General features: G+C 42.1%; 1 protein-coding gene across 1 annotated transcript in view; it reads right to left on the reverse strand.

Annotated features, from left to right (window-relative positions):
- The window catches only part of LOC122802503 (multidrug resistance-associated protein 1-like), a 1,262,326-nt gene that overhangs the window by 1,131,724 nt on the left and 104,290 nt on the right, over positions 1 to 26,312 (reverse strand). The window contains exon 2 of the mRNA XM_044072155.1: positions 10,690 to 10,751. Within this exon, the coding sequence (XP_043928090.1) occupies positions 10,690 to 10,751 (62 nt within the window). The remainder of the gene's footprint in view (positions 1 to 10,689; positions 10,752 to 26,312) is intronic.

A 26,312-nucleotide genomic window follows, 5' to 3' on the forward strand; every position in this document is an offset into this window, starting at 1 on the left:
CTGTTGAAGGGATTGGCTGGGTGTCACAAAGGGACTTTGCAATGACTCCCAGTTTGCAGTCATCTGCAAATTTTGTTAGCCAGAGGCCTTAGTTCCTGGTCTGGAGATCAGAAAAGTAATTATGAGACAGGAGGGGTCTCAACACTGAGTCATGTGGAACTCCAGTACACACCTTTTCTATCTTACTACATAAGGATCTATTTGTAATGTGAAGAATTTACTAGCTATTGTATCATGGAGGATGGAGTCGACTCCCTTGGCCAGGTCTAGGTAAGCAGGGTGGGCACCATGACTGCTATCAACAGCCTGTGAGACCCTCTTGAAGAAGCTAACCAAATTCTACCTTTGACAGACTTTTGATATCATAGTTTATCAAGTTAGTTAGAATATGTTCCCTGGCTTTGCAAATATGAGCCATCAGGCTAATGGGCCTACAATTACTGGGATGTTGGGTGGGGTCCCCCTTATGGAGTGCTATCACTACTTCTGTGCACCAAAAATCAGGAAAAAAGCCAGTGGCTAAACTCAGGTTAAACAGTCTGAAGATATGCTTTGCAGGGTTTGTTTAGTACTGTTTACTAAACAGACAGGTAATGTACCAGGTCCCATGTCGAAAATTTTGGCCTTGAAAAGTATGTTCAGTATATATTCTTTAAAAAGAGGGAAAAGTTTGAGAGATTCAGGGATATGAGAACTTTGAATGGTCATCTCTGGAGACAGAATTTGCACCAAATTTGTTTTCTAGTATGTTTGCAATGTTTATACGGTCAGAACAAGTGATATCATTTTGGATATGTTCAAAGCATTACTAAGTACTATTAGTTTTTTTAATGTAGTTAAAAAAGGATATGCAATTGTCTCTGTATCTTCAAACACTAACCAATTAACAAGCTGCTTTAGCAGCCTTAATAGCATTTTTCAAACTTTTAGTAATATTTCCGAAATCCCTGATACCAGGGTTTTTTGATTGGCTCTATCCATTAAAGGACCTTTTTATTTCTTTTATTGTAGGGTTTATTTATGCTGATGGGCCACTAGAGTGGTTTGTTTTTGAAATTCCCATTATATTCAGATCTGATTAGAACTGCCAGTTCTATGCATTTATCTGGGTTGACATACAACTCCTTTGTGAAGCTGTGTGTGGTGACAACATGGGGGAAGATGCGGTCATAAGTCAATTTTGAAATTTAATTATAGATTTTGATGAGGTTAGTCCATTAGAAATTCTTAAAGTCTGAAATACTGGTTTCAGGAACTTAGAGATTTTGAAGGTGAAATTCCCTAATTTATGAACAGACCTAACCAGGGAAGGAGACACTAGGGAAATGGTGCAAGAAGAAGGTATATCCATAAGGACCAGATCTAGAATATTATGTAATCTAGGAGGCTTGTTAATCTGGTCCAGGGAGGTTTTGTTTATTATATCTATGAACAAAGTCAGCATGTGGAAAACTTCAAACAAGAGATGCAGGCCATGCTTCGCAAAGCAATTAAGACTGTTGGATACTTCAACCTCTGTTGACACATTCTACATTCTGGACCCCCCTGGAATGACACCAAGCATCTAACCAGCTGAAGTCACCTGGGTCCATCTCATTTGCTCACTCAACCGAGTACAGTGAGATCATATTTTGATTTTAGACACTCCTACCAGTCCCATCTGTTCAGCTCTACCCCAGTCTAGTGTCATTAGCTCATTCAACCTAATACAGAGAGAACACTTGAGAAGGCCAGCCCACTTAGGTCCTTAACCTTGAATTATCTTCTGTTTCTCCTTTCTCCCTTTCAACTTTACCATAAAAAATAAAAAAAATTAAAAAAAAAAACTTTGCTAGAATCTCCTTGTTTTCTGACGGACTGTGCTGCTCAGCTGATAAGTATATTTTCGGCACTTTTTAACTGTTTAGAGGTGAATAAAACAATAATTGGATTCAGTTCAGAATATAATTTGAATAAATTGCATTTATTTAAACTGTATTTGCTTTAATATTGCTACATACTCGTGTGCTAGCTTGCACTGCACTTGAATTGTTTTTAGTGCTGTTTTAGCTGCTCCTCTGTAACAGTCCAGATACAGAGTTGCTGTACCCAGGGCTGTTTATAAGCTTCTGAGCCCCCAAGCCTTTCTGTGTTGGAGGGAAGCCTTCTAGCTTATCAGTGGGAGTGGTAAGCACTAGGTAGCCTATCTACCACAAGAGGAGTGGTTTCTGAACCAAAATTGTAGTTTATTGTCCGTTTGGGCCATTCTTCCATCTCTTTAAACTTTCTGGTTTAAAAGCCTGTGTTTGCACTTTTCCCGCCTTTCCTGTAACTAGACTAGTCCAGATACAGATTTGCTGTACCCAGGGCTATATGTAAGCGTCTGAGCCCCCAAGCCTTTCTGTATTGGAGGGAAGCCTTCTAGCTTATCAGCAGGAGTGGTAAGCACTAGGTGGCCTATCTACCACAAGAGGAGTGCTTTCTGACCCAGAAATTATAATTTATTGGCTGTTGGGCAGTTTTTCCATCTCTCTCAACTTTCTGGTTTAAAAGCCCACATTTGCACTTGTTCCCCATCTTTCCTGTAACTAGTCGAGTCCAGATACAGACTTGCTGTATCCACGACTGATTGTAATCATTTGAGTGGTGCCAAAGTCTGCTCTTCAATTTTTCCATTAGATCTACTAGTTCTCTCCTCTCCTGCACTTTTACTAGTTTATTAGTCTAGCAATTTACCACGCTTCTTGTAACAATTACTGTAGCACACAAAAGTGCTACCAGCACTAAATGTTCTACAAGAAAACAGATCCAGTACTTATTATTAATGCCCACCCCTCCAGGCATGTTTAAAGGTCAGTTCCCTGTGCTTTCTCCTATTAGCCTGGTGAACTTGGGCATCCTGAGGCAATGTAGCAACTGCCTCATGTACACTGACAACCCTCTCCTCTTACCTCCCAACACTCAGACTTGCGAGAGATGCACTTGTATATCCAAATTGGAAGCCACACACTCTCTAGCCAAGACCGGAACAGCTGGTCAAAAGGAGAAGGTCAACACTTGCACCACACCATGTGGAACACATACCCTCCAGAACACACACGCACCAGCATTGCCTCCACATAAAAGCACAAACCACACACCCACTTTCGTGGAGGCTCTCAATAAAAATCTACCCAAAACAGCAGAGACCTGCAAGGCAGAAACACACTCGATCACCACAACACAACACTAATCATGAGACATATAACTCTTCTAAACAGTGTGCCACTCAACCAAAGCCCCTAAGTCAAAACACCATGCTTAACCCTATAGTCATAGATGACTCGATAGTGAGGCATACTGATGTCCTACTCACTAGGCTGAATAAGGAGAAAGTAACAGTCAGCTGCCTGTCAGGTGCCAGGATCTGCCACATAACACACGCACTCAGGTCCCTCAACAACAGGTTGATGACTCAGTCATTGTACATGTGGGTATGAATGACCTGAGACGTACCTCCCTGAACTACATGAAAAGAGACATGGAGGAGCTCTCGGATTATGTAGCCCAGATGGATATGACCCCCCTAGCCTTGAGCAGCATCCTACCATCACACAGAAGGATACCACAGTACAAGCAGAAAATGATTGATATCAACAATTGGCTAAGTTTCTAGTATCATTCTAAGGGGATCCAATATCTGTCTGCCTGGGATGACATGACTGACAGACCCCGATGCTTTGCCAGAGATGGCTTGCAACTGTCACCCCTGAGCTTCAGGATACTGGCCAAGGCTCCTGCCACCCCTACAGTGTCTTTTTTAGATGGTGTTCCAAAGACCAAATTACCACCGTAACAGCTACAAACAAATGCAATCTCAGGGTCATGCACTCGCTCGAAGCACTCCTTAAAATGGAGAACATCAACATTTCTGCTGTAACACAGACCAGGTTCAAGGCAGCACAAAGCACCCCTACATTACCAGGCTATAACTCTTTCCACACCTTTCTTCCCCAGAACTTGCACCGAAGCTCCAAAGGTGGTGGTGTCTCCATATTCATAAAGGATATGCACACCTCCAGACTGGTAGCCCAACATAACGCATCTGAGATACTTCAGGTGCAGCTAACACTGGGTAAGACAGCAATTCAGGTCATAGCCTGCTATAGGTCCCCAACCATGTCCCAAGACTCACACTCCACGTTCCTAAGCACCATGGAGAATATTAGGGTCTAAACTAACACACTCATTCTGGGCAACTTCAACTACCCCTTCATTAACTTGGAAAACTACTCCTGTACCAATACACTTGCCAAACGTTTCCTGGAATTCATTAATTCCAATGTCCTGGACCAGCTCATTCTTACCTCCACTAGAGGTAGCAACATCCTTGATCTGGTCATTACTAACATGGGCGACCACTGCTCTACACCAATAGTCAACTCCGCCCTGCTTAGATCTGACCACAAACTAATCACCTTGGAAATCCACCCCCCGCAAAGGTAGCCACCATGAAAAACTTCTCCAAAGCTAACTTTGGGCTCCAAAAACAGAGGTGGCTAACTTCACGGCAACAATGCACATGGAGAATAGCTGCATGACTGCCAAATCATACAACAATGCTCTGTACAAACTTGTACACAAATGCATGGATCTTGCCATACCCAACAGAACCAAAATGCTCTTCTCCAAAAAAAATGGAAGCCAATCTGGTGGTCCAAACTCTACAACAGAAGGAGAAAACTTATGCGGAATAAAGTGAAGTCCCATGACTGGAAAAACTCCCTTATCAGCCTCAACAAAAAGGTGAGATTCCTCATCAAATCCTCTAAAGCTAGCTATGAAAACAAAATTGCAGCAGATAGTAAAGACAACCGCAAGGCCTTCTATAGTTATGTAAAGAATCTCCATGGCAATACCCAGATTTGCTCTGAGTTACTGCACAACGGTACCTCTTATACTGAGCCAACAGCTATTGCCAATATAAAGGCCGACAGACTCAGTGCCAACTTTACCCTCCCAAAAGACCAATAAAAATACCAGTAGATTGCCAGGCACCCAGTATTACTGCCCCACAGGTTAAAACAGCACTATCCAAGGCCAAGAAAACAGCTTCTATGGGACCTGAAAATAACTCTGGCTGTGTTCTACATGAACTACAGAGTAAACTGGCACCTCACCTGTGTGCCCTGCTCTATCACATCCTCACCTCAGGCTTTGTCCTTACCAAATGGCAGACTGCTACAGTCATCCCTCTCCACAAAGGAGGAGCAACTACAGACCCTGGGAACTATCGCCCTATTAGCCTGATATGCAAAGCTATGGAACACATCATTATGGACCTAATAAACAAGGATATAGGGAATATTCAAACTCTGGATCCCACACAGTTTGGTTTTGTGAAGGGTAGATCATGCCTGCTCAACTTGGTAAACTTCTTTGAGTCAGTCACCAGAGCAGTGGATGAAGGCAAGGTGGTTCATACAGCCTGCCTTGATGTGGCCAAGGCCGTTGATACCATTCCCCACTCAGGAATCATAAAACTCACTAAGCTAGGCATCAACCCTTATATCACTAGGTGGGTTGCAAACTGGCTCACAGATAGAACCCACAGTGTGAAAGTAGCAGACTCCAAGTTAGACTGCCAATCAGTCACAAGTGGAGTCCCACAGGGTTCAGTCCTGAGTCCTCTCCTGTTTGGTACCTACTTCTCTGAAGTCTAGGCCAACACGAAGGGACTCTGGCTGACAAAGTTCACAGACGACTGCAAGTTGGGAGCTATTATTAACTCCCTAAGTGATGCTGACATCCTACAGAAAGGCCTCACTGAGACCAACGACTGGTGTCAGAACCATGGCCTTAAGCTCAATGCCAAAGAAATGTGTCGTTATCCCCTTTGGGAAAAACCCAGTTCCCATGAATTACCACATTGATGGTAGTCCACTTAACACAGATGGCCTTATAAGAGATCTGGGAACACAGGCTGACAGCAACCTCTCTTTTGACCACCACATTGCCACTGTGGTCAGAAAGTCCTTCTATGTGGCACATCTCATTACTAAGAGTTTTCCATCCAGGAAGAAAGAGGTCATTGTCTCCCTCTACTCTTCCCTCATTAGACCAGTCATAGAGCACAATGCCACATTTGGTATGTACCTCACTAGACACCTGCAACAACTGGAGAGGCCACAAAAGTACCTCACAAAGCGGATCCTAGGGCTTAAACATTTGGCCTATATGGACAGACTCAAAAAACTCCAACTATTCTCTATCTCATATTGCCTACTTAGAGGCAATCTCTGCTTGACTTACAAAGTCTGACCCAGCTCTGTTAGAAATGCTGCATCTAAAGAAATCTCAATCCCTTCGCACCACACACTCCAGAGACCTCAACCTCATTACCACAATCAACAGAACATGCTGGAGGGACAGGTTCATAACCCAGAGACTGCTCATGCTATGGAATCGACTTAACATACATGTCAAACAGAGCACCTCACTGGCCCTCTTCAAGAGAAATCTTGATGATTGTTTGGGAAATAGAAAATTCACCCCGGGGATCACTCCAGTGGGTCTACTCAACAGAGGCACAGGGAACTAAGCTCAGGTGGCACAATGCCAGGGTAATCCTATAGGCTAGGCTTGTAAAGGTTCCAGGACCATTTGCCTAGTACACACCTATGAACCTATTATATTTTCTTTGTATCTGGGCATCATTCTCAGGGAAGGAAGGATTCCACTTAGGGCTTGTGTCTTGCCTGAATTTGTGACTAGCATGGAAAATTCTTACATGTCTCTGTGCATGCCCCTCAGGGTTTTACATCCAAAGTCATTCACTCCCACATGGACATCACCATTTTGCAGTCATACTTGTTGGGTGAAATGGTCTTAAAGGCCCTTGAGATTTCAGAGGTCCTGGCATCAGAAAGGTGACTCACAATCATCACTCTGTTTTTGCTCAGCCTAGTGCATGCAGCATCAGTGTGAGATGATTTGACTTTTGGTGACCCTTAGTTGAAGGTGTGCTGGAAGGTGTTGTGGTATTACATTATCACCAAAACCTAGTCTTCGAGGGTACAGAAGGCTTTGATGAAGATTTTTAAGCTTCAGGAAAAGACATTTTACTATATATTGATGTAAAATGTGGTGGTGATTCGTGTTGCTAATGGGCCATGTTTTTGGGAGATTTATACGTGTTGAGTGAGAGGTCATTACCTGTAAACATAAATCAGTTACTACCCCACCTGCAAATACCATGTGGTCTAAGGCTAGCAAGTGAAGAGTAAACAAGTAGACTGTCCTTTCATTTTATGCAAAATGCTAGATGCTTCTAAAAGAGAGTTAGTGGGCTAGCGAGGAATGTAACTATGCTGGTTAACTTATGAATGCATACACTCCCTACATAGCAAAAATTATACGTAACTAAATCAGGGAATCATGGCTAATTGGCAAAGGGACACTCCTTAATGCAAGTAGCAGCTAAATAAATAATTACGGTTAAACTTGTACTGTGACTACGGTCGAAGCAACCAATCAAAGATGAGTACAAGCTAATGCTTTCATGGGCACAATCAGGCAGCTGTAAACCAAGGCAGCAATTTATAGGTGGGAGACTAATTTAAATGGGAAAATTAAAATCAGTTCAATGTCCACTATTCAGCTACAAGTACCACTATTCTGTACTCAACTGCACTATAACAATATATAATACAAGGAAACAAGAGAACCACTCAGCAAATTTCAAACACAACTGCATGAGTGCCAATATCACAAACATTTACACAAATCTGTCTGCCGCTTTCTCTGTCATCCATACCACACATAAGTGAATATGGACAACTCACTTATGCACTGTCAACAGTGGTCAATGACAACAACCTTTGCAATTAGCTGAGCTAAGGTTTCTAGAAAGAAATAGCCATTAGACTATACACACCTATGAACCTACGAACCTATGATCGTGTCACTGATCAAAAGATGGGCAACATGCCTCCATAACGGAAGGGCTGCTTCTGCCTGTAAGAGATCCAGACAACATGTACCAACAATACAGATATATGCCGATACTTGCTGATATATGCTGATACACGCTGACATATGCCGATACTTGCTGATATATGCCGATACTTGCTGATATATGCTGATACACGCTGACATATGCCGATACTTGCTGATATATGCTGTTACACGCTGACATATGCCGATACTTGCTGATACATGCTGACATATGCCGATACTTGCTGATATATGCTGATACACGCTGACATATGCCGATACTTGCTGATATATGCTGAATTTTCCAAATGCTTCGGGAAAGAATGGCACAAAGAAGGCTCAGTGATTATCCAGCTTATTCCCATTATGTAAAAGAAGAATTCCCACTTTTATTTTGGCATCAAGACCAGACATCCTCCTATGCACCCCTGGTTACAGACACAAAGAACCTAGTAATGAAGCAGGCAGGCAATTACGTTATGAAGACATCTTGTTACATAATGGTTGGGTATGACTGGCTTCCTAGCAGCTAAAATAAGTCAACAGCATAGTTTATCCATAAGCAGCAGTCCCAGACTTAACTTCTTTCATAAGTGGATGAACGAGTGGACCTTTCCTTCCAAAATAACAACAGAACAGGAAAGCAATCAAGACAAAACTTTTTTAAATAAAACACTATTCAAACAAATTACAGAATTGAACTGGCAATGTTTTACAACAGTACCCCCTCCTCAGCATTTTTTGCAGGAATGGGCGTGGACATAGTGACTGACATGCCTAATGACTGTGATGTAGCATGCAAATAACAGATGATTGACATGGCATGCAGATTTGCCTGGGACATCATGAATATTCATTGCTTCTTCCTCATAGTAGTGCAATCTCAGAGTTGTTATATTTGTATTTATATACGGGGAGTGCAGGGAGCTGCCCCCCCCCCCCCCTGCAAAAAGCACACGGAAAAAAAGCAATATTTGCGATCTAATGTACTTTACCTTCTTCCTCAAAGTAGTGCGATCTCTGAGTTGGTATATTTGTATTTATATACACGGGGACGAGGTTTGGGTGGGCCTTGCTACTGCACATCGGGGGGGGGGTACTGTTGTAAATCAATCCCATTAAATTATGTGCAAATACTGCCACTGGAGAAAACTGAGGGATGTACCATGATTTCACAAGGTCAGTGATGGTGATGTTGGCACTCAGCTCTAGGTTATGCAACAGCTCAGGTTTCGACTAGGACAGTGCCTTCAGCTGATGACGCACGCTCTGATTACTTATCTTGCTTACATCACTCCAAACATTATGTAGCTAAACTGTATTCTGTGCAGAGAGTTTTTGTACTACACACAACAGTCTATTGTACTTAGTGCCTGAAGAGAAGGCTTTCAGGTAGGTTTACACACAGCAAAGCATCCATTCACTGTTATAAAAACTGCAGACAGATTTACTCTAATACCACATGGAATTTATTTATTTATTTGACATTTATTTACCAGAGTGGTCTGACTTGGTCTACAGAACCCATTTTCAGCAGGGGCCTGGGGAGACGTTCCACATACAATACAACAAAAACACATTACAATCCAAAAACAATGCAAGCGACATGAGGAATACTATACAAAATAAGTTGATAGGCGTAAACTAGGTTACATGACATACTACACATCTGGACAATTCTATAGAGATATAAAGACAACATGAACAGCAATACTAAAAGAATACAAAACCTAAACAAGATGTCCTAGATGGACTGCCTCAAAGCCCTGTCAATGTACTCGGTATTCTACAGATTGCAAAAAGGTGACCTGTGCCTGGCATGCAAGGCATCCTGTGACCCATTATGGATGGATTTACTGCATATCAGCAAGTCAATTGGCATCAGAAATGCTCACTCGAGGGATCTAAACCTCTTCGCCAATATCAAGGGAATAGTTTGGAGGGACAGGTATATCTCGCACAGGATACCGCTGCTCTGGAAAAGACTCCCCATCCACGTAAAACAAAGTTTATGCCAGTCCATATTCAAGTGCAACTTGTTTGTATAAATGGGAAACAGAAAATTTACCTCAGGACTGCTGCTTGTAATACTAATGGACAGAGACAGCTCCTAAATGCTTTTTCCCATGCAAGCATCCCCTCAAATTACTTACGGTATGATCCCAGTTATTCTCATTAGTGGTAATATATAATAATCGACCATGGGATGGGTAAAGCTAGTCTGATACCAAACAAGATAGGTTATTTGAAACAGCAAAAGGAAATTGGCTAGGCTCATAGGAAGTTACTAGGCTAATGGCCTTAGGGCCTTTACGAGCCTAACCATGTTATACCCAACTGGCCATGTTAGATGGTCTATATTTGTAGCGCGAGTCTGTGATCAGCACCGAAACCCCTGTCCATGAGAGACATAGGTACCATCCCCGGGTAAATTTACAATCTCCCATCCAATTGTCTAAGTTGCACTCAAATAGGGTCATTGAGGAGCTCTGCTTTATGTGAATTGGGAGTCTATTCCAGAGGAGCGTCAATTTCTGGGAGACATATCTGTCTCTCCAGCATGTCCTGCTAATGTTGCAGGTTATACAGCCATGACGTGCAGATTTTTACATAACTACATAACTTGGAGTGGGCTATGCTTTAAAGTGCCTTCTGGTTAAAGGCTTCCATTTGCCCAACAGTAAGAACTTGCAGGACTTTTCATCGATAACAGACAAAGAGGACTTTATACCTCACCTGTTGTACCACCAGTACGTGATTCGGCTAAGGAAAGATACTGTTTTTTCAGGATTGTATTTCTGTGAAAAAAAAAAGAAATGATTGAGTAATCTAAATTCATTTTTATGGAAAAGTATTCAAATCACATTGCACTTTTAAGCCACTGAAGAAAGCACAACTCTGTATAGTACCTGTATTTTTCTAAGCAGTAACCTAAACAGTAAATTACATAATGTTCCCTCATCTACCTCATCATACCTCCCTTTCTATACCCCTATTAGACTCTCACCTACCCATTCCCCCTCCCTTTCATCGGTGCCACCCCCTCCTTCCTGCTGCTACCAATACATTGCTGTCTTACATCCTTGAACATAATAACGCATAGACTTACGGTGGACCTACTGCTCCGTTCATCATTTGAGCTCCTTAAAATCTCTAGGCAATTGTTAAAACTGAAAACTAGGTTTCCTCACCTTTGAACTGCTGACTGTTGTGTTTACTTCACTATGGACCAGTATCATCTTGTGTTCTTTTCTTGGTGTATGAATATTATAAAGTAGCGGTTTTTCATATTTGCTTCTGTAACCCCAGGCTGAGCTTGAAAATGGTCTATTATGATCAGAGCTCTGCACAGCTTAACAAATTAAAACACACAGAAACAAATAAATTAAACAGCATTAGTGATGATTAGCATATCCTTTAACAAATGTCCATACATTTCCACACCTCAGACAGATGTTATCCTATTCCAATTTTTTTGTTAAATCTTATTTGCCATTTGTTTACTGGGAAAGTCTGACTGGGTCCAGAGAACCCATTTTCAGCAGATACCTGGGGAGAAAAGCTCCAAGAGTGAACACAAGTATTGTATGAGCAAATATAACAATACAGTAAGTCTACGACAACAATATAATAAATAATATACATCTCAGTTGAATTTATGAAAGGTAAAGGGAAACAATATCAGCTGATTGTTAAGGTTACAGGTAGGAACTATTAAAATATGATCCATTATTAAGAAAAAGGAAAGAAAAATACAAGACAATACAGTTTAGGAACACCATATAAAATATAATTAATGACAATAAAATCACAAAATATAATTAATGACAATAATATATAAAATATAATTAATGACAATAATGTCACATAAAATATAATTAATGACAATAATATCATATAAAATATAATTAAAGGAACACTACGGACAAACAATGAAAAAACATATATTTTTTATCTTGCCATGATTTACTACACCTCCCAAAGCTGCATGCAGCAAAATAAGTACTCATTCCTAATTTTATTTTGTTTTTACTCTTGTCTGCCCTCATGGGGACAGACATCGTGATTCCTTTGGAAAGCTAAATCTGCCCCATAATGCAGAGACTGAGAACAAATAGCCCTACCATTTGTTGTCAGACTAGACTTCCATTCACTTAGAATGGACCACCTAAAAAAAACTGCCAGTTTGAGTGCCTGCAGCTCATGTGTCATTGACTGGTATGTGCTGAGTTTTACAAATGTTGTTCCTATTGATGTACTACACATTCTCTGACAGAAACTTGCAAAAGTGTCAACAAATTAGGTTCATAGGTTCATACTAGGCTATCTGCCCAAGGGCATTTATAAGCCTAGCCCAGAGTTTTGTGGCTTTCGCCACCCCTTTAGTTTGGAGGATATAGGTTCATAGGTTCATACTAGGCTATCTGCCCAAGGGCATTTATAAGCCTAGCCCAGAGTTTTCTGGCTTACTGAGATAAAAAAAGACTTTTCACAAGGAGCAGTTTTGCAAGTTTCAGTCCCTGGCCACGTTACTCCTCCCATCTCCCCTCCTTCAGTGGGCTACAGTCTCACATTTCCAGCTTTGCTAGATTCAGCTATTTCGTCCGCTTTGCATGACAATAGAAATAAAAAAAATCACAGCCTGGTGTGCCACTAAATCTGTTCTCTTGTATGTCTCTTCACTTCTAAATAGCATTTCCCAGGAATAAAAAAAAAAAGGACAAATGCATCAGTCCAGAGTTTAGGCCAGTCTATCCATTTTTTAAAATGTGCACAGTAAAATATTAAACTTGTAATGCATTTTGGCTGCTGACATGGTTATCTTTATATAGTTATTCTCTTATAGTATAACCTGAATTTGCGGTATTTAATGATACATTTTACAACAGTTCTCAGTTTCTTAACAATGACCTCCCAAGCCTCTGATGTGACCTAGTACTTTTTCTTACTATTGCTTTATGTAGTTTGTCTTAGTTGTATACCTGTAGTGCATTTCTCATCCTCTCAGCAACAGACTCCTGGAGAAAACTTCTAAAGCAGATACGAGTACCAGCAGCTGTAGCAGTGATACCACACTCCAAACAGGGCATTCAAACATAGTACTGACAAACACAGGGGAAAGTATTATGTCTGAATCAAGCAGTGATGAAATTGCTCGGGACTTCACTGAGCACAATTATACTCAATATCTCCATTTTGTAATGCATAACATTCGCACCACACTTACAAAAGCACAACTCTACCTTCCACAAACACAGCCACCCACACACCCACACAACATACCAGTCAAATTTAAGGCTTTTCCCACCTCTCTGCAAAACACTGCTGTAATGGCTTTGGCAAACACATGAAAATGATTGATGGGAGTTGGTTCAAGACTCCCATCCATATCTCTCAACAGTACAGACTTTTGCAGAAAGTCCAGATTTTTTTCTGTTTTTCATAAAATTGCAGTTTTTTGTCAAATCACTGGCAAATCATTGAACACTGAAGTCAGAAAATTGACAGGCATTTCATTTTCAGACTTCATATCCTGTTTATCAACTTTCTAAGTTTGTAAGTGCAATATTTATAAATTGTCCCAATTTTTGGGCCTTTGTTTATGGCCTTGTCCAGATTTCTTGTTCTATGATGTTGAGAGGGATGCTGCCATCCCTTCCTATTGGAGCCAGTCCACTGCACTTGCACAAATGTCGCCCTCAGCAGGGCAGCAAGCAGGTATCAGTGCAGATTTGCTTTACAGTTCTTTTACACCACACACACACACACACACACACACACACACACACACACACACACAGTAAATCTTGTTGTCCATGTTATTTCTTCTTTTCCTTGGTTTTGTTTCTCTTACTTGTAATGTTACTTTTCCAGTTCTTTTACATCACGCACACACACACACACACACACACACACACACACACACACACACACACACACACGCACACACACACACAGTAAATCTTGTTGTCCATGTTATTTCTTCTTTTCCTTGGTTTTGTTTCTCTTACTTGTAATGTTACTTTTACAGTTCTTTTACATCACACACACACACACACACACACACAGTGAATCTTGTTGTCCATGTTATTTCTTCTTTTCCTTGGTTTCGTTTCTCTTGCTTGTAATGTTACTTTTACAGTTCTTTTACACCACACACACACACACACACACACACACACACACACACACACACACACACACACACACAGTAAATCTTGTTCATGTTATTTATTATTTTCCTTGGTTTCGTTTCTCTTACTTGTAATGTTACTTTTACAGTTCTTTTACACACACACACACACAGTAAATCTTGTTGTCCATGTTATTTATTCTTTTCCTTGGTTTCGTTTCTCTTACTTGTAATGTTACTTTTACAACTTTCCATCTTGAAGTGCTCAAAGTGGTTTATTGCAAAGTATGAATGGTGATCCCCATATTGTATGTGTATCTCAGAGTTATACTTAGTGGTCTTGGAGATGAGGGGAAAAATGGTAAGATGCACCCCCCCCCCCTCCAAGACAAAAAAATCTGTCAACAACATACAGTACATTCCCTTCAGGTGCTCCTGTAGCAACTTCAATTTAGCTGCAAACACCAGCAGCATTTGTCTTTTGTAAACAGAGCACATTCCACAACACACAAGGCTGAATACATCTTTTTTTAATTTTTTTTATTCATAAAGACATGCCCTTCCCTTTTACAAACAATCATTTTTATAGAAAAAACATTTTTATTCTGAAACCTTTGCTACTTGTATTATGAACATATTAAACAAGGCTAACCGATGACTAATCCGTGTGGCTCCATGCTGGACGCAGTCTTTTCCCAACATGACACAACCCCTGTCTTCCATAATGATCTCATTCCTAAATATATGAACTGTCATGCAACCTGACCCCAGGTTATGACAACATACTCATACGTCCTTAGTATTAGACAAAAATCAAAGGTTTTTGGAAATGAAGAAAGGTTGTATCCACAACACTCTCCTACGCTACAGCTCCCTCCCAATACATACACACAACTACTGAACTCAAGTTGCTTTGCTTGTCGTTCTCTTTTAGAGATAATAATAGTCTAGAACATGTGCATCCAGCTGTTACATAAACTTTTCTGATGGGAAACATTGTTAACAATACTGATGTTAAATTATGAAGCAATCAGCCTCACATTTCCACATTTCTGTACGCAAAATATGGCTGTCCTCTTCCAAAACCATCTCCACATAAAGTGGTTCTCCAAGTCAGTGGTCAGTAGAGCTGCCAGCATCTCACAGTGCCCTTAATACATCTGTCTGTGCCCTTTTTCTCCTCTATTGCCTGCTGACTATCAGACGTCCTATTTTACCCAGACATCCCACTCATTCCTCATGGGTGGGAGTAAGGCAAAGGATCCACCATATGAATAGCCATGAGGGGGTTTTACAGGTATGGCCATAACTCCACTGTCTGGACAGAGGGACATGTGACATGCATCACCACAAGGGCCACTATACCTTCCTTGTACAAGCGTGCGGCTACATGCACCCAAGAAGAATCCAGTCAGCGGATTTGGTGAGCCAAACACACACCCTTTGGATGTATTTGTATGCGTAGCCCCTCCTCCAAGGGCCTATGGTAATCTGCATCTTGCTCTGCCCCTACCCAAAGACAGGCACACACCATCCACAGAATAGCTCCAACCAACACCCAAGCTATTAATCAAACCCAGATCACTCAGGTCATAGTGAGGTTTTTATTCCTCTTACCCAACAGGGCTGGCTCCCAATGTCCCGCTCAATGTCCTTAAGATGAATCCATGATGCAGCCCATCAGGTAACACGGTTTCATCCAAACTCACCTTTTGAAGATCTTCTATCAGGCTCCTCCTCAAAGCAAAGCTCTCTGCATATTTACTTAACAGTCTGCTCTCCCTCCTAGTCACTTTGTCTTTACACAGAAGAAAACTTCACTGTTCAGTGGTACCGATTTTGTCACATGAACATACAGCTCTGCCTCATAACAGAAACTCATAATCTATGAATATCTTCTCAATCACACTCTTGATGGTCCCAGGTTATGAGTGTTACCTTATAGTACCTTCTAACCATTTTTACCCTGCAAGATGGCCTCATGACACATCTAACGATTTTCACAAGTAAAATACAGTTGTATACACTTACCATAAATGCAGAGGTTCGAGGGTATTCACTGTTGCAGTCATTACATTTGGGTAATCTGCTGGCAGGTTGCCCTCAGTCAGCCTGATTAACAAAGTCTTGGGTCCTGCGTCGGTTGCTGTCCCTTTTTCCATGGCGTCAGGTTGTCAGGGGTATTAAACATGCATCCAATGCCATTACATCAGTTTTTCTTGCCCCAGATGTCAGGTGCCCCCCTAATAGAGAGCAAATAAAATTAAAAACACAAAAATATACCTCCAACCAAAAGCAAATACACAAAAAAGGTTTTTAAGCATAGTAAAAGAAAGTAGAGGTATAACCAGAGGAAAGTAGGGGGCTGGAGGGAGGGTAACCAGGACTGCAACAGTGAATACACTTGAACATCTACATTTATGGTAAGTGTACACAACTGTACTATGTACTATGTTCTTCGTGTTTCACTGTTGCAGTCATTACATTTGGGTAGATTCCCAAAGCTATGGTTGGGAGGAGGAGTTTATACAGCATTAGGGCCAGCAATAAGGGCCTGCAAGACAGCAGTGGCAAAGCCAGCTCTGGATTTAGAGAAAATTGGTAAATAATAATGCTTGGTGAAAGTCTGTACAGAACTACAGGTAGTAGCTTCTAGAATATCCCTGGTAGGAACGCCTCCGAGAAAGGCTGCAAAAGTAGATGCAGCCCTGGTGGAGTGAGATCTGATCCCCTGGGTGATAGGTTTTCCGTGGAGTTTATAACAGAAATGAATGCAATGGCTTATCCATTTAGAAATGGTTTGTTTTGAAATAGCCCTCCCCTCTGCCCCTGCAGCAAATGCTACCAGCAATTGTTCAAATTTTGTTCGAGATTTAGTCCTGTCCAAGTAGAATCTAAGTTGCCTGTGCACATCCAAGGAATGCAGAATCCATTCCCCTTTGTTCTGTGGATTGGGAAAGAAGGTTGGCAAATGAATGGACTGATTAAGAGCCACACTGGAAACCACCTTGGGCATGAAGGATGGATTGGTCCTCAGAGATACCCTGTCCGCATGAAAGATGATGAAAAGCTCCACTGCCATAAGGGCCTGTAATTCAGATATCCTTCTAGCTGAAGTGATTGCTAAAAGGAAGGCTGTTTTCCAAGAAAGAAATTTTAAGTCTGCAGTAGCAGCTGTCTCGAAAGGAGGTAGGGTGAGCTTCTCCAAAACAAAGTTAAGGTCCCAGGCAGGGGTAGGAGCTCTCCCGGGTGGTCTCAAGTTCTTTGCCCCTCTGAGATATTGCTTGAGCAGGGGATGAGAGAATAGGGGTGGTTCTGTGTTACAGTGAGCTGAAATAGCTGAAGCTTGGATTTTAATAGAGGAAAAAAAGACAGGCCTTGTGAAGCATATCAGTTAAGTATTGCAAAATCTGAGGTAAATTGGGCGCTGCTGTGCTCATCCCTAAAGACTGGTTCCAGGCACAGAATCTTTTCCATTTGTCAGCATAAGATTTTCTAGTACTAGGTCTTCTCGCCTCCAAGATGACATCCATCACAGGTTTGATGAGGGATGATAAGGGTGAATTTAAGTGATTAGCCAGGCTGCAAGGTTCAATGTTGGAAGCTGAGGGTGCAGAATTTGGTTCTCCTGCTGAGACAGCAAGGAAGGGATCTGAGGCAGGTACCATGGAGATATTTGCGACACACTGCACAGGAGTGGGTACCAGTGTTGGCGTGGCCAATCTGGAGCAATCAAAATCATTCTTGGTTTGTCCTTTTTGACTTTTAGCAGAACTTTGGAGAGCAGAGGCAGAGGGGGAAAGGCGTAGATTGATAGATTTTTCCACCTGAAGGACAGAGCATCCACTTTCCAGGCTTCTTTGCAGGGAGTCCTTGTGCAAAACTTGTCCAACTGGTAGTTCTGGGGGGAGGCAAATAGATCTATGTCTGGGCTCCCCCATTTGCTTGTCAACATGTTGAAAAAACGTAGTTCCAGTTTCCACTCGTGTGGGTCCATGAGATTTCTGCTTAGTCCGTCTGCCAGTGTATTCAATTTTCCTGGCAGGAATTGAGCTTGTAGGTGCACTTGGTAGCTCAAGGCTGTGTTCCACAATGCCATGGCTAGTCTGCAGAGGGGGTAAGAATGTGTACCCCCCTGCTTGTTTATGCACCACATAACCATGGTGTTGTCCATCTTTACCATTAGTTGTCTTGGAAGAATGTAGTCCAGAAATGTGTTTAGAGTAGAAAGGTCCAGAATTGGATGCCATGATTTGTTTTTCCTGGGTACCAGAAAAAGCCTGGAATAGAAACCTTGTCCCTTTTCCTCTTCTGGTACTGGATGAATAGCCCCCATGTTTAAGAGGGAAAGTACTTGTTTTTGAGCCTCTGCCCACTGATTTGGGGGCAGGTCTGGCCACCCATTTGGTGTTGGCAACGTGTGGAAATGAAATATGTATCCCTGGGACAATATATTTAAAACCCATTTGTCCTGGGTTATGAGTTTCCAGTTCTTTGCATGAAGAGCAATCTTACCCCCAAAGGGGTGGCTAAAAGGTAAGTGCTTGGCAATTTTAAAAGGAAGTCATTGAGACTGTTTACCATAGGGGAGTGTCTTGTTATTTCCAGATTTGGAAGTGGAGGCCCCCCATTGCTTAGTTCTGAGAGTCCCCTGGGACTGAAACCTGGTACTTTTGGAGTGTCTGGGTTTGGCTTGAGAGGATATGGAAGGAGCTGGAAAAGCCAGCGCCTACTAAATCTTGGAGGTTGCACTTGTAAGAAATATTTAACAGTTTGCATAGATTTAGCTTTATCTTCCATCTTTTTTAGAACTTCTTCAGCCTTACTACCAAACACGTGGTCCTGATTTAAAGGAGCATCTAACAATTTCGCTTTAACATGATGAGGCAAAGATTGCTCCTTAAGACAAGCATGCCTTCTAAGCACAGACCCAGTAACAGCAGCCCTGCAGGATGCTTCTAAAGAATCAAAACCACATTGCAAAGTATGTTTTCCAACTTGTTCAGCTGAATGCAATAAATCCTGTAAATCTTTATTTTCCACACAGTCAGGAATCAACATCATTTTCTGTTTAAGCAGTCCAATAATATGCTGTTGATATTTAAACATATGAAACTGGCAGTTTAAAGCCAGGATTGCCAAGGTTTCAGAAGTATAAACCTTCTTACCCCATCTATCCAGCGCCCTAGAGTCTCTATCAAAAGGGGTAGGATTTTTAGCAGTAGAAGCCTTAATGCCCTTGGGCCCCTGAGAAATGGTTTCTGGATCTGCAACAGGATTTTTGAAAAGGAACGTGTGGGACTCAGGAACCCTGTAGTATCTGTCAGGTTTACTAGGAGCAGGAGGCAGGGAATCAGGGGCCAAACTGGATTCCGAAAACACATCATCAACAATGTCTAGTACAGGAGGTATAGCCAAAGGCCTATGCTGAGGAAGAAGAAGGAAATCCCTAAGCCTCTTTTTTGAATCAGAAAATTCCTGGCTTTCCCAGTGGAAATGCTCCCTTAAAGTATGCAAAGTTTCCCCAAAAGCAAAATCCTCAGGAGTAGAAGCAGAGGGAATAGAATCCTGTGCATCAGAATCCTCATATGTGGGTATGGACAAATCCAGGTCATTAGAAGAGTCAGAAGAAACAGAAACCTAATCAGAAGATTCATAATCAAACTCAGGCCTAGGCCTCTTGGGGGGGGGGGGGGGTTGACTACTCCTGATTAGAGTAATTAGATCTTCAGCCATTTTGATCACTTGTTTTTTAGGCATAGGGGCCTGAACATGTGGCCTGGGCGGCGTCTTTTTTTTAAATAGATCGAGATTTAGGCCTTAGTAATGAAGGTGGAGTCAATTTAATATGCAAGTCTGTAGGCCTGAATACACCCTCAGAGGCCGGTGCCTGCACAGCGGCTCCAGACCCATCCAAAGTAGAGGCATCCGCGGGTTCCATAGGTGAAGCATCTTGCAGCATACTGGACTCCGAATGGGTCCCAGTAGAGCCCTGCGAATCAGAAGTAGCAGGTATCAGGGGCTGCGAAAGCGCCTCACTGAGTACCGGCGACTGACTTAAGAGGAGCGTCGGCGGTAGTTTTGGACCTCGGCGGCCTGTCTCTGTCTTTATCTTTGCGTTTTTTCAGAATCCCGGTAGTCGGATGGCTAACCGACGACATTTCTGGATAATTAAAACGAGAACCGAAATATTTAGAGGCAAAAATGTACCAACAGCGGATAGTGCACTGATTAAATAAAGCACAAAACCAACAGCAAGGTACGTCGCGGTCAGGGCCTAGGCAAGGAATACAGTATGAAGGAAAATCTTTGTGAGGCATTTGCTTTCCACAAGTAATGCAATTACTAACTTTTACTGCCATCGGTAAGGAGCATGAAAAAGTTTCCCCAACGGGGTACTTAGCTTTAAGTTGAAGATTTCAGTTCTGAAACTCGAAAACGGAAATTTCAGGAGTTGGCCGACCGCCATTTGCGAACTGCTTCTGCTTTGGGCACCGCACGGCAAGAAAGACTGATGTAATGGTGTCTGATGCATGTTTTATACTCCTGACAACCTGACGTCATGGAAGAAGGGACAGCAACCGACGCAGGACCCAAGACTTTGTTAATCAGGCCGACTGAGGGCAACCTGCCAGCAGATTACCCAAATGTAATGACTGCAACAGTGAAACATGAAGAACATCTAATAAAATGATATATTCCTTATTATACTTCCTGTATCCTTCTCTTCTTGTGCCCTCGCTTCCTGTTGATACGGTCTCTCTGTTCTGATACACTCCTTAAAATCCTGTTTTTTTCCCTGTATTTGCTGAATGCTGGTGTGGTTAACTTTGCCCATTTAACTAACTGTGACTAAGCAAATTAAATTCTTCACAAATATGATACTTTCAAATTATATAATTTCAATGTAATTAATGGAGTTTAGGTACCACTATCATGTCTGATAAACGCCTACAGTATAAAAAAGCATTTCACCTTACAAGCCAAACAACCTGTTAACTTGTTTTTAATACAATAACACTAATTAGATGCAACCTAAGCTTTACCTCCCAGGACCCATGTGTACATGATGCATGTACACAGGCATTGTGTAGTATTGCAAGTGCATTATGCTTATGCTGGTAACTTTTTCTCAGTCCTTTAAGTCTGCCATTATCCAGAAGTTCTTCCTGGAGGCTGAAACAGTTAATATAATTATCTTCCTCTCATTTCAGCTATCATCTGTAACTTGTGCTACATTAACTCTCTGCTCTACCTCACCAACTCACTTGTAGTCAGTCAATCGTAAATACCTACTTTACTATTACAAGTTTAAATGTAGATCTATATTGTGGTTTTGTGGCTTTCGGATGTAAACCCTAAGCTGAGCCTGAAACTTTTCTTGCTGGATCAATGCTCTACTGCAATCAACAAATCAAACAAATAAATAAACAATGGAAACCTCTTTAACGCATCTAACACAACTGATTTTTTACGTGTGAGTGTGTGTGTGTGTGTGTGTGTGTGTGTGTGTGTGTGTGTGTGTGTGTGTGTGTGTGTGTGTACATATAAGATACAGACAAAAATATAAAATGTTTTGTAAACAATGCTGAAAAACCCCAGCTCTAAAATGAATAATTATTTATAATTACTTATGAACAATAAATGAAGTACCATCTTTTGGGCAGCACAGCGGTACAGTGGATAGTGTTACTGCCTCAGACCAAGAGGTTCCCTGGTTCAATTCTCAGATGGGGTGTCTTCTGTGTGGAGTCTGCATGTCCTCCTGTGTTCATGTGGGTTTCCTCCCACACTCCAAAGACATGCAGTAGATGGACTGGATACTCTAATTTGACCATAGATGTGAGTGTGTAGTGCAAAAGTAGTACCTAGACAGAGTTGGTCACCCGGTGGTATAAACCTTGGCTCTAAATGATTGTCACTGGTGAAGTGACACCCAATCCCATGTGCAAAAATGGAAACACATACCTAACACCAAACCTCTGCCTACAATCTCTAGAGATCAATTCTTAAGTGTGTTCTCCAAGGTCAAAAACACGTCGTCAAGCAGACCAAACATCCCAGGATGCTTATTAAGCCATCTAAAACAGCACCTAGCAAACCCACTTAGCCCTCTGTTTAACCATAGCCTGAGAACTGGGCTTGTTCCAGTGGAGTGGAGAACAGCAACAGTAATCCCTTTGCACAAAGAGGGAAGCAACAGACCCTGAGAACTATAGACCCATAAGCCTAACCAGTCTCATCTGTAAGGCCATGGAAAGAGTCATCATGAACCTTATCAAAAATGATATAGGCTATCTTCAAACTCTAGACCCAACCCAATTTGGCTTTGTTACAGCTAGATCATGCTTATTAAACCTGGTGGACGTCTTTTAAGAAAGTCACCAAAGCCCTGGATAATGGTACGACAGTGCATACCACCTATCTTGATGTGGCCACAGCTCTTGACACGATCCACCACTAGGTATTACTGAAAAACTCACAGTTAAAATCAGTCCACACCAAGATTACATATTCCCCATTCCCAAGAAGGTATGGGCCTCCCTGAAAATGATTACATGTATAGATCTGTAATAGCGGGACTGCACACATATCTGCTAACCTCACAAGACCCAAACGTAGTGAAAGTTTTGAAACATGAGTGTTAGTGTAAGTTAAAGGGTTAAACATTTCTTTGATGTAAATAAGAAAAAGTAGAAAAATAAAGTAGTTACTAGACATGCTTGGCATCCATACTGTGTGACTATAACTGTTCCATGACTAGCACAGGTGCAAGGAGGACTTCAGACAGGAATGAGTCCCTAATCCTTGAAGGTTGCCACATAAATTACCTTGAACCAGAACAAAAAAAGAAGCTATGTCTTACCATAATGTTCCATCTGTGTTGTTGATCTTCTTCCATTCATCAATGATGGGTTTGGTTCCGAGCCCTCGGAACCAAGTTGGCCTAATACCAAGCTCGCGTACACCAAAAACTCTCAAGCTAAGCTGCTACCCACAATGCCCTTCTCCCAGTTACCTCAGATCGAGTTTGCATGAAACATATAGAAGTAAAAGCAGAGGCCATTTCTGGGCAAAAACCCTTGAAACACCACAAGGAGCCATAAGATCCACCAGGAGCCTTTGGTGGGGGATGGAGGGCAGGATGTGATGACTGGAAGAAGATCAACAACACAGACGGAACGTTACAGTAAGACAGAACTTCGTTATCTGATGTTGTTAATCTTCTTCTTTCCATTCATCACTGATGGCACAGAATCCCAAGCTACTTGAAAACCTGGGTGGCCCTTATGGAAGAACATTCCTGAGTACCACTGAGCCAAAGGCCGCTCTTCCCCTGGGGACCATGTCCAGTTTGTAATGTTTGATGAAAGCATGGGGTTTGGCCTAAATGGCTGCTGTGCAAATGTCGTCCATAGAGGCTCTGGAGTGAAAAGCAACAGAAGTTGTTATGGCTCTCATTGAATGAGCTTTGATATTGGCAGGATTAGGTTCATTCGCTTGTGAGTATGAAAAGGTAGTACAATCTCGGAGTGATTTTGATAAGGTGACTTTTGATACGGCACATCCCATTTTTGGTCCGGAGAAGGAGATGAAAAGTTGATCCAACTTGCGGATAGATTTAGTCCTATCCAAGTAAAAACGTAACTGTCTATGTACATCCGATGAGTGCAGACAGTTATTCTCCTTTATTGGAATAATTTGGGAAAAACACTGGGAGCTCAATGGACTGGTTAATAGAGAAATCAGAAATCACTTTGGGGAGAAAAGATAAATTAGTACGAAGAGATACTCTGTCTTTATGAAAGATTAAATACAGACTCTTGATGCATAAGGCTTGTCATTCTGATATCCGTCAAATTGATGTGATGGACACTAAAAATAGAGATTTCCATGATAGAAATTTAAGGTCACATTTTGCAGCAGGCTCAAAAGGGGGTAAAGAGAGAGACTGTAATACCAGAGAGAGATTCCATGTCTCTAAAGGCCACCTGACTGGGGGGTCTGCTATGGAAAACTCCTTTGAGAAAGGTCTTGCATATATGGGTGGAGATACGTGGAACACCTTCTAAACCGTTATGAAAATTGGAGATAGCTGCCAAGTGGACTCTTAGTAAAAGCTGATGCTCCATTCTCAAAAATCTCAGAAAGGTACTGAAGTATAATAGATACAGGAGCTGAGAAGGGGTCTAACATCTGTTCTTTAGACCAGAGAGTGAACCTTTTCCACTTATCTCTGTAGAGTTTTCTGGTGGATGGCGTATGGGAGGCCAGAATAATATTGCAAACAGGTGAGGAGAGGGTTTCCTGCCTGGCGACTAACAGAAGTGGAGAAACCAAGCTGTCAGCTTGACAGTGGACAGATTTGGGAGAGTCAACCCTTGGGGGTGGGAAATTAGGTCCTGATGAGTGTCCAGGATCCATGGAGGTTGTAAAAGGTGAGGCCGTATGAAGGGGAACCACACTTTTCGAGGCCAGAATGGGGCAGTGAGGATCACCTTGCATCTCAACCAAATTGCTTTCTTCAAAAACAGGGGTATCAAGGGAATTGGAGGATAAGCATAGAGGAGACCCGTGGTCCAATCATGAGTCAAAGCATCTCTCAGTGACTCCCCTTCTGGTGGAAAAGGGGCAAAGAAGATGCTGCATTTGTTGTCTGATGGGAAAGCAAATAGATTGCACCAAGGCTGGCTCCAATGGCTGAAAATTTCTGCCATCACGTTTGGACTGAGAGACCACTCTCATGAAAGGAGAATGCATCTGCTCAGCCTGTCCGCAATCACATTGGAGCTCCTGGGGATATTCGTTGCTATAACAAAATGGTTGGAAGCTATCGCCCAGTGCCAAATTCTCATAGCCTCTCAACACAGGGGGTAGGATTTGGTCCCTCCTTGTTTGTTCATGTACCAGACTACTGACGGATGTAGTGCCTGCAACGCCAACAGCATCGCTTTCAACTCCAGAACACTGATATGCAAGTTGGCCTCTAAGCTGGACCATGTACCTTGGACTGTCTTTCCCTGAAAATGGCCTCTCCACCCTATCAGGGAAGTGCCCGTAGTCACCGCGGCATTGGGTTAGGCATCTGGAAGGGGCGACACCAAAGTTTTTCATCTGGCCTCATCCACCAAAGATCTTGCTTGCAGGAGTTGGTAATGAGGATCTGTGAGTTTAGGGGGTGGAGATTTGCCAACCATGGGACAAAAGGAGCCATTGTAAGAGCCTCATATGTAATCTTGTCGGAGGAGCAATTGGAATGGCTGCAGCCTTGTAAGAGTCTCATATGTAATCTTGCCAGAGGAACAATTGGAATGGCTGCAGCCTTGTAAGAGTCTCATATGTAATCTTGTCAGAGGAACAATTGGAATGGATGCAGCCTTGTAAGAGTCTCATATGTAATCTTGTCAGAGGAACAATTGGAATGGACGCAGCCTTGTAAGAGTCTCATATGTAATCTTATCAGAGGAACAATTGGAATGGACGCAGCCTTGTAAGAGTCTCATATGTAATCTTGCCGGAGGAACAATTGGAATGGCTGCAGCCTTGTAAGAGTCTCATATGTAATCTTGCCAGAGGAACAATTGGAATGGCTGCAGCCTTGTAAGAGTCTCATATGTAATCTTGTCAGAGGAACAATTGGAATGGACGCAGCCTTGTAAGAGTCTCATATGTAATCTTGCCGGAGCCTTGTAAGAGTCTCATATGTAATCTGGCTAGGGGAACAATTGGGATGGACGCAGCCTTGTAAGAGTCTCATATGTAATCTGGCTAGGGGAACAATTGGAATGGACGCAGCCTTGTAAGAGCCTCATATGTAATCTTGTCAGAGGAACAATTGGAATGGACGCAGCCTTGTAAGAGTCTCATATGTAATCTTGCCAGAGGAACAATTGGAATGGCTGCAGCCTTGTAAGAGTCTCATATGGAATCTTGTCAGAGGAACAATTGGAATGGACGCAGCCTTGTAAGAGTCTCATATGTAATCTTGTCAGAGGAACAATTGGAATGGCTGCAGCCTTGTAAGAGTCTCATATGTAATCTTGCCGGAGGAACAATTGGAACGGACGCAGCCTTGTAAGAGTCTCATATGTAATCTTGTCGGAGGAACAATTGGAATGGCTGCAGCCATGGACCCCAGAGCCTGGAGAGCTTCTCTTGCTGACACCTTTCTTTGACAGAGTATCACTTGTACTTGTAATCTTAACCTCTGAAGCCTGTGAGCTGA

Source organism: Protopterus annectens, chromosome 5.part0 (genome assembly GCF_019279795.1).
Source record: "Protopterus annectens isolate FY-2018-M chromosome 5.part0, PAN1.0, whole genome shotgun sequence".
Taxonomy (NCBI): Eukaryota; Metazoa; Chordata; order Ceratodontiformes; family Protopteridae; genus Protopterus; species Protopterus annectens.